The sequence below is a fragment of the Podarcis pityusensis genome, assembly GCF_964106645.2.
Source record: "Podarcis pityusensis genome assembly, chromosome: 14".
NCBI lineage: Eukaryota > Metazoa > Chordata > Lepidosauria > Squamata > Lacertidae > Podarcis > Podarcis pityusensis.
Window position 1 is genome coordinate 47,597,429 of NC_138039.1, and position 12,403 is coordinate 47,609,831.

General features: G+C 50.0%; 1 protein-coding gene across 2 annotated transcripts in view; it reads right to left on the reverse strand.

The window, feature by feature from the left end:
- Positions 1 to 12,403, reverse strand: part of RFX7 (regulatory factor X7) — a 44,841-nt gene continuing 32,438 nt past the window's right edge. For both annotated transcript variants that reach the window (XM_080980670.1, XM_080980671.1), the window contains exons 6-9: positions 12,052 to 12,136; positions 10,794 to 11,001; positions 8,872 to 9,167; positions 1 to 7,789 (exon numbers count right to left, since the gene is read on the reverse strand). In XM_080980670.1, the coding sequence (XP_080836796.1) occupies positions 4,424 to 7,789; positions 8,872 to 9,167; positions 10,794 to 11,001; positions 12,052 to 12,136 (3,955 nt within the window). In that variant the 3' untranslated portion in view covers positions 1 to 4,423. The remainder of the gene's footprint in view (positions 7,790 to 8,871; positions 9,168 to 10,793; positions 11,002 to 12,051; positions 12,137 to 12,403) is intronic.

Genomic DNA, 12,403 nt, shown 5'->3' on the forward strand with positions numbered 1-12,403 from the left:
TTAATATAAAATGTTTTATTGTTTCTGAAAACATTAAAAAAAAACAAATTTTGAGCACTTTCAATAAAAAATCAACTGAAATGCTACTGCAATATCCAACTACTGTCATTTCAGCAGGTACAACAGACAACAAAACACTGGGGGTGGGGGAGAGAGAGAGAGAGAGAAGAATCTGTGCACTAGATGATAAGGTAGAGAGGGTGGTTTTTTTCTTCTTTCCTTATAGAAAGCACAAAAGTATAGTACAAGACTTTATATAAACTTCAGATGCTGCACTGCCCAAGAAACAATTTCCTTCTTTTTCAGTTCAAAAGTCAGTGCTTATTGCAATTATTTGCAAATTCTTTACTTCATGAATTCTCATGAAAAAAATTATGCCAAAAGGGTTTCCCCCCCCCCCAACACCAGAGCAATAAAGATAATGAGAAAGTAACGTATTTAACAATAACTAAGCAGAATTAGTAAACGTAAAAAAAAAAAAAAGGTAACTAACTGGTGATTCAGCTATGCTTGTCTGGTTAGCACAGACCCAGATCTAATACAGCGCAAAAATAATAATAATGAAAAAGAGTGGGTTACAAGAGTCTACCTAGCACTGTACAAGGTAAGTCAAGAGAACACGCATGCACATCAGGTGGTCATGTATTAACATGGTGAGGCAAACAAAACAGTTCTTTTTTTTTCTTCCTGCTGTAAGATTCTCACGTAAGAGAATAAGAAATAGAAACATCTCATTGAGATCAATGCACATTGCTACATAAGACAAGTTAGCTGTCATTTGCATGACATTTTGCCTTTTAATAATGAAACACATTAAAAAAGTTTTCTGTAGTCATTGTTTTTCACTCTTTTTTATAATCCGTGGGCCGTCAAATTTGTTGCATTTATCCTAAGGAATGTGCCTGCCACAGTTCAACAGAAGCCTTAGTGCAATAGCTGAACCCCACACAGTCCAACAAGCTGGCCAGCCAAATCCAAAATATATTCTTGGCAATACTGTACATGGGGGTGCAAGTTCATTCGCCTTTAGCCAAGGAGAGCAACCCTCTGAACAACTGAAATTATCATTGTTACGCAGGGGTCTTATCTGGCAGAAGGGGGCTTCTGCCTCCCCCGGAGATGGCACACTTTGGTGTGAAGCAGGGACTTGTCTGCAGGCAGAGAGCAGAAGGGGTTGCAAGCACCAGGAAGAAGGAGGGGTCCAGCAAGCTGCCCATTACAACCCCAAACACACGGAGGAAACCGCAAAATAAGCACAGGCCAACAATACACAAAACCCCATTTTGGGTCTAGCACCATGAAGTGTGTGTGAAAAAGTTTTGGCTCCCCAGGTCCTCCTTGCAAACCTAACTTCCATTCAATTCGCTTTTAAGTTATCGCAGAATTCCCAGAATTATCGCTTCAGTCCGATTTACCAGTGGCGTTTCAAAATTAAGGTAACAGGCCTTTCTTTTATTTATTTGGGGGGGGGGGGCGGAGAGACAAAATGATAGTGGTCACATGATAAGTTTGAATGTCTCACATTTAAAATTGATTTCAATTCAGCCACCTGTAGCTTGTATCTACATTACAGTCCATGCTCAAACCTGTATCTACAATGCATCCAACACATTTTGGGTTAAAGGTGGGTCACCGGTCAAAAAAGTGCTCCACTCCCAATTGATCTGGATGTGGGCAAGAGCTCCCTGCTGGCCAATCAGGAGCGCCAGACAGATGATGAAGGTGAGCAGCACATGTACAACTCCCACCTCCAGGCTGCTACACCTTCACTACCACCACCTTAGGGACAAACCAAGAGTGCCATTCTTGGAGGGGGGCAGAGAACCCAATGGGAACCTCCATCTGCACAGCAGTAATGCCTGGGCAGGGGTGAAGGAGGCATCCCTCTCTGCCAAGGAGTGCTCAAAATATACGCCAGCATTCCTCCTTTAAGGGCCTGTGATGTGAGAACACACACACACAAACACACACAGCTATCCTGCCACCCAGGACAAAACCTAGATGGAAAGGGGAAATCTCTTGTTTGGTTTGATTCTCTGTACTTGCCAGATATTTTTATTTAATGAAGAACATGTGTGCACACACAAATCTTAAAAATTATAACCAAAAAACATGCAGAAATCGGATTTCTCTCTTTTTAAAAAACCACAATATACTGGGTGCATGTGCTGTGGAAACCTCTGGGGTACCCAGGTAAGTAGTTGCTGCTTTGCCCTCACCTCCAAAGTCAACTTTTCTATACACTGCTGCCTTAAATCCAGGAACACACAAGCAGCCAGGAAACTCCCCTTGGCCCTTGCTCCTTGCCCCCCAACCCACTGATGCCAAAGGGGCTGGCTATGGCTCACATACATGGAGTAAGACGCTGGCAACCCCTGTGGGGCCTGAAATGAAGTATTGTCACGGGGCCTGGATTCCAGCACCTTGAATGCAGAGGCACAACACTGGGAAAACTTCCTCCTCATGAGCACATTAACCAGAACTGCTGCCCTAAAACCTTTTGCTCTGGAACTGCCCTACATGTGCCAACAATCAGGGCACAATCTACGTCTGACCGGCTGGTAGTCTCAAAAGCCTGCCATGACTGGCTGGTGAATTTTTTGCTTGCTTTGTCTCATGGGCAGCCATTTGCAACAGCTCCTCTCTCTTTCTCTCCTTCCCAGAAATATTCTGGCCCTGACACCTTACTTGGGTTTTGGCAGGTGCAAAATGATCAGCCCACATTACAAGAAGAGGCGAACACAGCACAAGCCCCCAGGGAACAGCTTCCCACAGCATTGGACAATGGATCTGGCAAAAGGTTTCCCAGGTGAAGTCACAGTTCTGGCACAGATCCTTCTGCCTGAGTAAGGCCCCAGCTGGCTAATGGCTGACCGTTCTCTCTTCACAGCCCTTTGAAAGGCAATGGCCACACTCCCCGGGCAGCTCCTGCTGGGCGCATCCGCTTGCAACAGGCGTACATGGGGCACCAACAAACCTACGCATCTTTCCCCATCCATTTCCATTGGGTTTGTGTAGGGTAGCTTCTGAAATACATCCCATGGCATGTCTGTACCCCCTGGCATCTAGTAGCACTTATGGCTCTATGAAAATTGTTCTTTCTATCAGCTTCTCGGGAAAGAGCAGAGGGGCTGCACATCAGTGAAGAGGCAACTGCTTTTCTGCACCCCAAATGTTGTTTACAAGCGAGAATGGATGGGTTGGGACCATTTCCACCTTAACTTCAGGTTGCTCCAATTCTGATAAATAAATAGGAAACAGAACGGAATGAAGTCTTATGAAGTTTCAAGGCTCAGAAATACATTTCCTCTCAAGGATATTAAAACCAATAAAAACAGATAGATTTTTAAGCTGAGATTTTCAAGCAACTAAAGAAGGCTAAGCACACACCCCCCCCCACACACTTCCCAATAAAATTTTAGTGCTTCTTTCTCATTCCTTGATAGTTCCTATCTGCCGCTCCCCCTTTTAGCCCTTTATTGTCATTTTAAGTTGTATTGGTGTCTAAGTATAGCGTTCTCACACTGTCCACCTTCTAAGCTGTATGGTCAGTTTTTACCCAAGTCTTCCTCCGCCATTATCCACAGCTGGGACCCCCACCTCTGTGGTTCTCTAACAGCAATGAAACAGAGGGGGCGATAGCGAGCCCAGAATCTTTGGGAAGCAGCCATTTAAAGTCCATCACCCAACCAAGCAACCTGTGCTGATATACACATGGAACTCTTGCCTCCTGGACCACTTCCCCCGTTTCCTCTACAGGCTCGCTCCTCACAGATGTGTGCAGGCCCTCCAGCGCAAGGGATGCGCCAGCATGTGCAAGGGCCCCGTGTCCACACCCAAGTGCACATAGCCCTCTCCATCCGAGGAACACGGTTGCTGCGTGGCCTCCACTCCTTCCAGTGCAGCTTGCTTGGTAACCCAGGGAGCAGCAGCCCAACAAGGGACTCAGGGCAGCACTGACTGAAATGAACAGAGGGAGGAGCAGCCAGGTAACACTGCTTGGGGAACTGGCGAGCCCCTTTCCTTAGCAATTTAGACTCACTACACTCTTGGAACCTCCCCGGCCACTTTTTCTTTTGCAACAGCAAAAAAGTGCTGTTCGGTAAGTAAAATTTTTTAAAATCTAATACTGGCTCTGGATCAGGCTGTATCCTTCAGAAAAGTCTTTAAAATGGGTAAGACTGAATATTCCCTGCTGAAGAATAGAGCAGCTGGTGGAGCAAAAGGTGTTGGTTGTTGTTGGGTTTTTTTTTCGTTTTGTAAAAATGCCACAATTAAGTCATAGTCAATGTTTCTGCTGCAGGAGGCACTTCCATTAAGACAAATACAAAGTGTCTGTCTGTCTTTTAGATACAGTGTGCTACATACATCATATTACATATATTTATTTATTTTTTTAAATCTTTTTTTTTTAAAAAAAGATTCAACCCAACATTTCAACAGCAGGATGGTCCTTGCTCTCCATCCAATCGAAACCTGCCGAAGTCATTGAGTTAATGGACTCGTTGCAGATCTGCTGGAACAAGGGGTCGTTCTTTAATTCTTCCAGTGTTGCTTCATCGTCCTGGCCCTGCTGGTGAGCCGGGTCAAAGAGCAGGTTGGCGTCCAGCGTGTTCAAATCGTTAATGCTTCCCGAGAGCTCGGAAGCCAACCTGATGTCATTGGAGAAGACGGAGGCCACATTGCTGAGATCAGAAGCCACCTGGTTGGCCAGCTGCTGGCTGCTCTGAAGGCTGCCTTCACCCAGGAAGTCTTTCACGGTGCTGCTGAAATCCAGCTGTTGCTGCTGCTGCTGCTCCTCCTCCTCCAGAGGCTCCGATTGTGCTTGGTTATCTCCAGGAGCAAAAGGGGTGTGATCAGCACTGCTGCTCTTCGTGAGGTAACTTGGTGTTTGGAATTCGAAAACCGAAGGGCTGGGGCTGAGCACGTTCTGGCCGTTGGCACTCGGAAACGTGGAAGAGGAAGTTTCTAAAATCTGGGTCAGGTTCATCCTGGCTGTGTAGTTGGAGGGCATGTTGTTGATCCCCAGGCCCCTCACCGCGTCATCGTTATCCGAATCGAGCTTGTTCAGCAGGACATTTGTTATCTTCTTAGAATTCGCCTGCTTCTGAGGAGGCGGGAAAGCCGTCTGCATCATGACGGTCAAGGGGACTGACTGGCTCCTCTGCGCAAGGCTGCTGGCACTCGCGTCCGCGTGGACGGCGCTGAAGGTGTTGTGGACTTCCGGAGTGACAGGGCTGCCGAAGGGCGCTGCGGTCGCGGCCGTCGTCGTGCTGGAGCGCAGCACATTGCCAGCAGGGCAAGCGGTGCTCCCACTGAGATTGCGCTGGCGGTGGACGGCAGGGCTGACGCTCCGGCACCTGAAGCTGCTGTTATGGGAGGAACACGCCCCTTTGCCGTCGAGGGGCGCAGGCACAGCGAAGCCCTCCTGCTTGCTGCTGGCGCTGCTGACGGGAGAGACAGGAGTCACACGGCCAAAATGGGCATCGTGGTGCCGTGGCTGAGACTGGTAGGACTGGCCGGGAACGGCGAAGGCATGGGGCTTCCTGAAGCGGTCTTCCACCAGCTCCTGGTAGCTCGGGAGAATCCCATGGCTGGAGACGGGCGGGTTGCTCACTCCGCTGTACCCGGCATTCATCCACTCCAGCTTGGTTTTGTCAGGGTGCGTGGCCATGGGCCGCTGCATGGGCTTGACGGGGCTGCTGGAGACGATGCTAGCATCATGGTAGGCCATGCTGGAGCTGATGGGCGTGAAGGCAAAGGGGTTCCTGCATTCCACGGGGCTCGGCGGGACGCTGCTGCTGCAGTTGGAATGGGGTGTGCCGATTGGCGTGTGCCGGCTGCTCCCCAGGGCACTGTCGACGGGCGTTGTCTGAGCCATCCTGGAGCAGGGGCTCTCTCGCGACACGCCCTGCGATCCCGCAATGAGTTCGGACGTTGGAGTGGGCGTGGGAGTAGGTGTCGGGGTGGGCGTGGGCGTTGGGGTGTGGACAGGGGTGCCGCTGTTGTGGATCGGGTGGTAGAAGTGGGTGCTGCTCGCGTGAGAGGACAGGGATGCCCCCTGGGCCGCCCCCTGGCTCTGGAGGGCCATGCCCAAGGAGCTTCCGTACAGGTGAGAGCTGTTCATGGACATCTGCTCCTCCATGAGCACCAACTCCTCCACGATGCTGTCCTGGGTCAGGTCGTCGTCGAAGGAGAAGAAGTTCTCGTTGGACTGCGAGGCGGCATCCTCAAACTCCTTGAGCTCCGGCTGCAAAGCTAACTGGCTTGGCGCCTGCGCTTGCAGCTGCTGCTCCAGAGAGGGCTCTGGCCCCTGGCTCTGCGCCTGCTGGCCGTAGGCAGCTGCCTGCTGGAGCCCTTCAAAGTGCACTGGCTCCCAGACAGACTTCGGCAAGGCCTCCGAGCCGCCAGCGTGTTCCGCAAGAGCCATAACACCGACGTCCTCCTGCAGCGGCTGCTGCTCGCAGTTCAGAGGGGCAAAGTCGGAGCTCTTTGCTAGATGCTGCCATATGTTGGGGCTAAAGCCGTCACTGGGCTGGGAACTGCTTTCTAAGACAAACACGTTCCCTTCCAACTTCACTTTGATGTCTGAAGAGGAGTCTGCCAGCTGCTGCCCTAAAGTGGGATCGCTGGAGTCAAGAACAAGGTCGGCGTCCAGGGGGCAAGTGGTCACTAAGCTGCTGGGCACCGCAGAATGGACTTTGATGGTCACCTTGCCAGGCACCTGCACAAGTGCTGCAGCCCCGTCGCTCTTGGCCACAGCCACCACTCTCTGCTGCACTTTCTTCACACCTCCCGCTTTTGGGGCTTCTGTGCTGGCTGCAGAGACCTGCCCCACAGAGAGCTTCTTGACTGGGGGGCCCTGGGAGTCTGTAAAGGCAGATGGCAGCCGCTTCCTTGGGCTTTTAGCACACACTTTGTCACCACCGGGAGGCACAGGGATGCTGGTGCCAGAGAAGGTCTGCATAGCAACCGAGGGAGTGATCGTGCCAGGGCTGATCTCCAATGTGGGAACAGGGTGGGATTCAGTGGGCTGGGCAAGGCTTTTCCTTCCTGCTTCCTCGGCTCTCGTGTCACAGCCCTGGACACATTTCCCTTCTCCACGGACCTCCTCGGCTTGACCTTTCCACAGTTCTGCTTCACCTTTCCTCTGCTGCCCAACTGAGGTGCTTGGAGCAACCTTTGCAACTTTAGAGGCGTCTGAGTTCTCTTGGCACCGCAGCACTGTCTCCTCCAGGGCTGCCTCTGGCTCCATTTTGACCTCAACTGAAGACGCAGAGGGAGCCAAGCCTCCTCCTGCTGCTCCTCCACTGCCACCAGCTTTGGGCCCTGGAGACTGAAGCGAAACGACGGACCCATTCTGAATCTGCGGGACAGTCCTCAGCTCGTCGGCTGCTCCGGAACCACTGACCACTGAAGGCGTGTGCTTGACCGGTGTGCTGCCGGCGCTGCTGCTGCTGCTCGGAGCGAGGGAGATGGTGGTCATTTTCACCACGTTCATGTGCTGAGCAGGGACAACGGTCTTGATGGGGCTGCTTGTGAACAGCACTGTCGTTGGGGATCGGATGGTGAGGGCACTGGTGTTGGCAGGCTTGGGCAGGATCTGAGGGTAGCGGTGCCTGGCAGAACGATCCCCAACAGGGCTGGCGGGAACATTCTGGGGGGTCTTTGGTGACTGCTTGACCGACTGCATATGCTGGGTGACCACTTGGACGTTGAGCGGGAGAACTTTGCCATCGGCTGAACCCACAGGACTAGGCGACGTCACCAACTGCCGGGTCCTCGGCACCTGTGGGGGGAGGGAAATGAGGTTCCAGTTACTCCTTTTATAAAACCAGTCACCCAGCAAAACTAAACAGCTCAAATTTGGTCTACAGAAGGCAAGTCTCCTTCCTGTCCACTTCCACTACTTCCTGTTTGACACAGCCCCCCACCTTACAATCTCCCATGCCCTATGTTTTTTATTCTCTGACCCACTCATGTCGATCAAAAATCAACTCCTGCAGCTTCCAAACACGTGTCTCTTCCCCATTCTCAAAAAAAGGCTTCCTCAACACCTCCTGCCTCACCAACTATTGTCCAAACTCTTAGAGTGGGCTGTCCACTGACACTCATCTTTCGTCCACTCTGCTGCACTGACAGTCCACAACCCTCACAAAATCGCCAAGGATCTCTTCATTGTCACCGTCAAACTTCCATGTGACTCCCTGTGGCTGCCACATGTTGATTCTCAGCTGCACCTTTTTCCTACCTCTCTACCTGCCTTATTCCACTTTTTCAGCAAGGGAGACTCCTCCCCTCCCTCTTCCCCCCCAGGCTTCCTGTTCTCTCCCCCCCCCCCCCGACCGTCCGGTGACCTCACCAAGGAACAAGAAATGAGAGCATAGCTGCATTTCCCAATTGTCAGGGATCTTGCAAGGTACATGAAAGCACAGGGCCACAGGCGCAAACCTGCATAAAATCCGTAAATGCTAGTTTATTATTTATAGATTCACGCTTAGATTTTAAATGTCACAGAAGGCCAAGCCAGATAATTTCCTGATCCAAATCACTCCAGAAAAAGTTCTACAATAAATCTGCACCCCACCCTCGGATCACCCCAAATCACTTTCGCTTCCATTTGTTTAACCCCATTTAAATTTTTTTTAAAAGCCTGCTACAAATCAGTTCAATTCCTTCCATGTATTCCCCCCAAATAAATCTCCAGAGAAAATAACTTTGAATTCATCTGTCTTCCTCTACTAATCATCATACACAGTACCCAAGATAACTCCACCCCAATTTATTACCCACCTGGAAGCCCATGGGGGGGGGGGTCAGCAAAAGGTTTAGGGCTCCCTGTGTCTACCAGCATCCACGCCCACAGCTTACCGTTATAGGGCTGGGAACAGCAGCCACGACAATGCCAATGGGCTGAGGAGACAAGATGGCTGGGCTCCCATTGGAAAGGCTGGTGACCCCATTGCTGGTGGTGCCCTCCACCTTCTTGGCCGGGGACTCTCCTGGCAAAGGCGACTGCAGCTTCTGCTCCTGCTGCTTCTTCTGGATCTTCCGCTGCAGCTGCTGCTTTGCATCAACTGGGGAGGACAGAGTCTTCACCTGGGGCTGGAAGGAATTGCTCTCTGCGGTTGGGACAAAAGCCGAAGGCTGGGGGATCCCTTTGATTCCTGGAAAAGATGAGGAGGAGGGCGGGTAAGGCAGGCCTGCCATTTGAGCACTTACACCAGCCTTCCTGCTGTGTTGGTCCAGAACTCCCATCAGCCCCAGCCAGCTCAGTCATACGATGCTGTGGCTGATGGGAGTTGTAGTCCCAAATGGCAGGGGGGCACCAGCATGGGAAACGATGGCCCACACAATCCTCGGCCGAGCTCTTCAGACGCAGTTCGGATTCACTTGCACAGGAGGAGAGGGTTGTGCCCTCAGGTACCTGGAGGAGCACAACACCAGGCTTATCAGCAACACTACAACTGCAAAAGCCACACAGTCTGCTTAACCACAACAAGTATTGTCCAAGTTCAAAGGCGGTCGTTGTGACTGCTGGTCAGCTGCTGCAGTAACCTCCTTTAAAGGCGTGCATTTGGCACTAATCAGCTGACTGGTGCAGGGTGTGTGCCTTCAAAGGGTCTTGCTTTAATCCTCGGCTAAGGTAAGGAACTCCCAGTGAGGAGCCCCACTTGAATTGGAAGTTCACATTAAGCTTCCAGTTATCCCTCTGTAGTCTTGGACATACCTGCCCCACATATGACATCACACAGGCATGGTTTGTGGGGAAACACCTCATGAGCCAAGCTGGGACCTGTGCCAGGCCCAACTGGGCCCAAAGGCCGGGAGTTTCCCACTGTTGCCTAAGAACACCTCAAATGCCTGGCAGGAGGTGGCAGTGAATAAATTTTGTAAGGTCCCCAGCCAACACATCTCTGTGAGACACAAGTCTCCTCCTTGTATACAGAAATGAAAATAGAAGTTGTAAAATGGAAATAACAACAACTAAACGATTGTAAAGTCCACCTGCTGCAGGAGTCTGTAGGCCCTCCTGTATTGCAACCAGATAGCTGGTGGGTCTTTCCATGGTGCAGAGTTAGGCCTGTTTCCCCCCCCCCCCCCACGCAGAGTCATTGCTGCAGCTCTAGACAAGAGACCAAACGTTTCCCAGGCAGATAAGAGATGCTTGCATGCCAAGTGGCACACGGACTTTCAGGAGAAAAGGCCTTCCTTTTCTGCTTCCGGTCATACAGTGGGGAAATATTTAACAATAAAATACCCTGCATACAGAAAACTCACCTATCAGGTGAAATAGCAGTATCCCACTGCAGGGACTGTACCACCCTCAGTTTAATATAGGAAGGAATTTGTCCCAAGTGGCCCCCTTGTTAAAGTTTCTTTCTTTAAGAAGTACTTCCAAACCGCTAATATGTTTAATATTTCTAAGCAGTGTACAGGATAATGGAACTCTAACTACACACTCACACACACACACACACAGAGAGAGAGAGAGAGAGAGAGACAGACAGACAGACAGACAGACAACATGCAATAATCCTTGGAGCCAGTGCATAGAAAACTCTGCTCCCCAAACCGGATTACTGACAGGCCAACAAGAATGAACCAAAAGTCCCAAAATGCCTTTTCAAGAGAAATCTGTTGAGATTTCAGCATGGGCCCACCACACTCATATTTATAGCAGGGGAATATGAACTCTCCAACCCCGCTCCCTTATAACATGGAAAATGCCAACAGTTTTTCTCCTCCCAGGAACAGCACATCAAGTGGTGCACTAAGCCAAACCTCCTCACCTGCCGGGGCACCAGCCATCACGGTTAAAGCTGCCATTGATTTAGTGCCTATGTAGTGGCTTTTGACCAGGTAGCGGGCCAGATCCAAGACGGAATCGAAGGGCTGGCTCAGCACTTTCTGGGCCCACTGGCAGACCAGCTGGCAGGCAGCTGACACCACCTCTTCGTCGGCACTCTGCAGGTGCCCAGAGGACTCTGCCCCTTCCAGCTGAAACAAAAACAAAAAGGAGACCCTGAGCAACAGCAACAGCTTCACTATAGTACGTGAAAAGTACACAGCATTTCAATCTAGCCATGGAGATTGGGGCTAGTACTGAGCTGCTGCTTAAGGAAGGCCTGAGTGAGGGTTTGTTGATACTTTGCTTCCCTTGAAAAGGATTCACTATTTTTGCCACAAGCTCCATGGTGTCCCTTCCATAACACAGTAAGGTAAGTAAAAGAATTCTGGCATTATGTTGGGGTTCTTGAAGGACCTGAAGTGGGTTTTCCACTCTGATTTAGCCTTTTAAAATTATTTCAGACACTGTCATGGTGGCTCTGCAAAATTTCCTACACCTGATATAAAACATACTCTAAGCTTCAGTAACCATTTTAACAAAAGGAAATTGAAATCAGGTTTGCTCATTTCAAAAAAGTGCTTATGGAATGCCTGCGGGGAACTTCCAGATGTTGATGGTCTCAATCAGTCCCCATCAGCCAACATAGCCAATGGTTATGGATGGTGGTGATGGGATTCTGGAGTGTGGCAACATCTGGAGGGCCCCCAAAGATGCTCTCCCCCCCAAAAAAAGTTATGGATAAAATCTGCCCCCTCTTTTAATGCCATTTCCCACACTACTGCTTGCAGACATGAGGTGGTCACATCTGCATTTGGACAGATGCAAAAATATATAGTGAAAACATGCTCTTTGTGTCTTGTGGCAGGCACCTGGCCCCAACATTTCCAAAGTGACATGCAGTATATTTCTGAAAGCAGAGGAGCTGTTCTCTTCCCACCCAATGTGTACGCGAAATGTAACAAGCTCAAGTGTCAGAGGAGTCTTTGACCTTATGGTTTACCTTGTGTTTTAAAAGGCTGTGCCTCCTTCCCATTTTACTACATAATGAAATCCCTTCGTTTTAAACATTCCAACTCCTGCAAAGCAAACCCAGTGATCTTTCATTCTGCAACGCTAAGCTGTCAGCTTTCCTTAAAGCCCTTTTCTTCTACCTAAAAGGTCTTAATCATTCTGCCCAACAGCTCAGGTGTCTACTTTACCCCATCGGCAGTTTTGTGGAAGTCAAGGTTGGGGAGTGTCGGCATCTGCACAAAAGCTTTCTTCCGAAGTCCACTATAGCAATACGTGATTTTTAAAAATTAAGGTGTAAATAATTGTAAAATTGCATTGTTTCCCTTTGCATTAAATTAACTTTCCTACACAGACCTAACATAGATACAAAGCTGACTGGTCAACAGAACGTCCTTTCTGAATTTAAGGGCAGAAATGCAGGCATGATCCAAAAATGATCAAGGGTTAAGAGAGGAGCTCTGTCTTTCTATTGTTCCTTCCAGGCCTTCAATGGACCCCCACTCTTATAGTGAGGCAAACTGCCCCCCTGTGCTCCCCCTA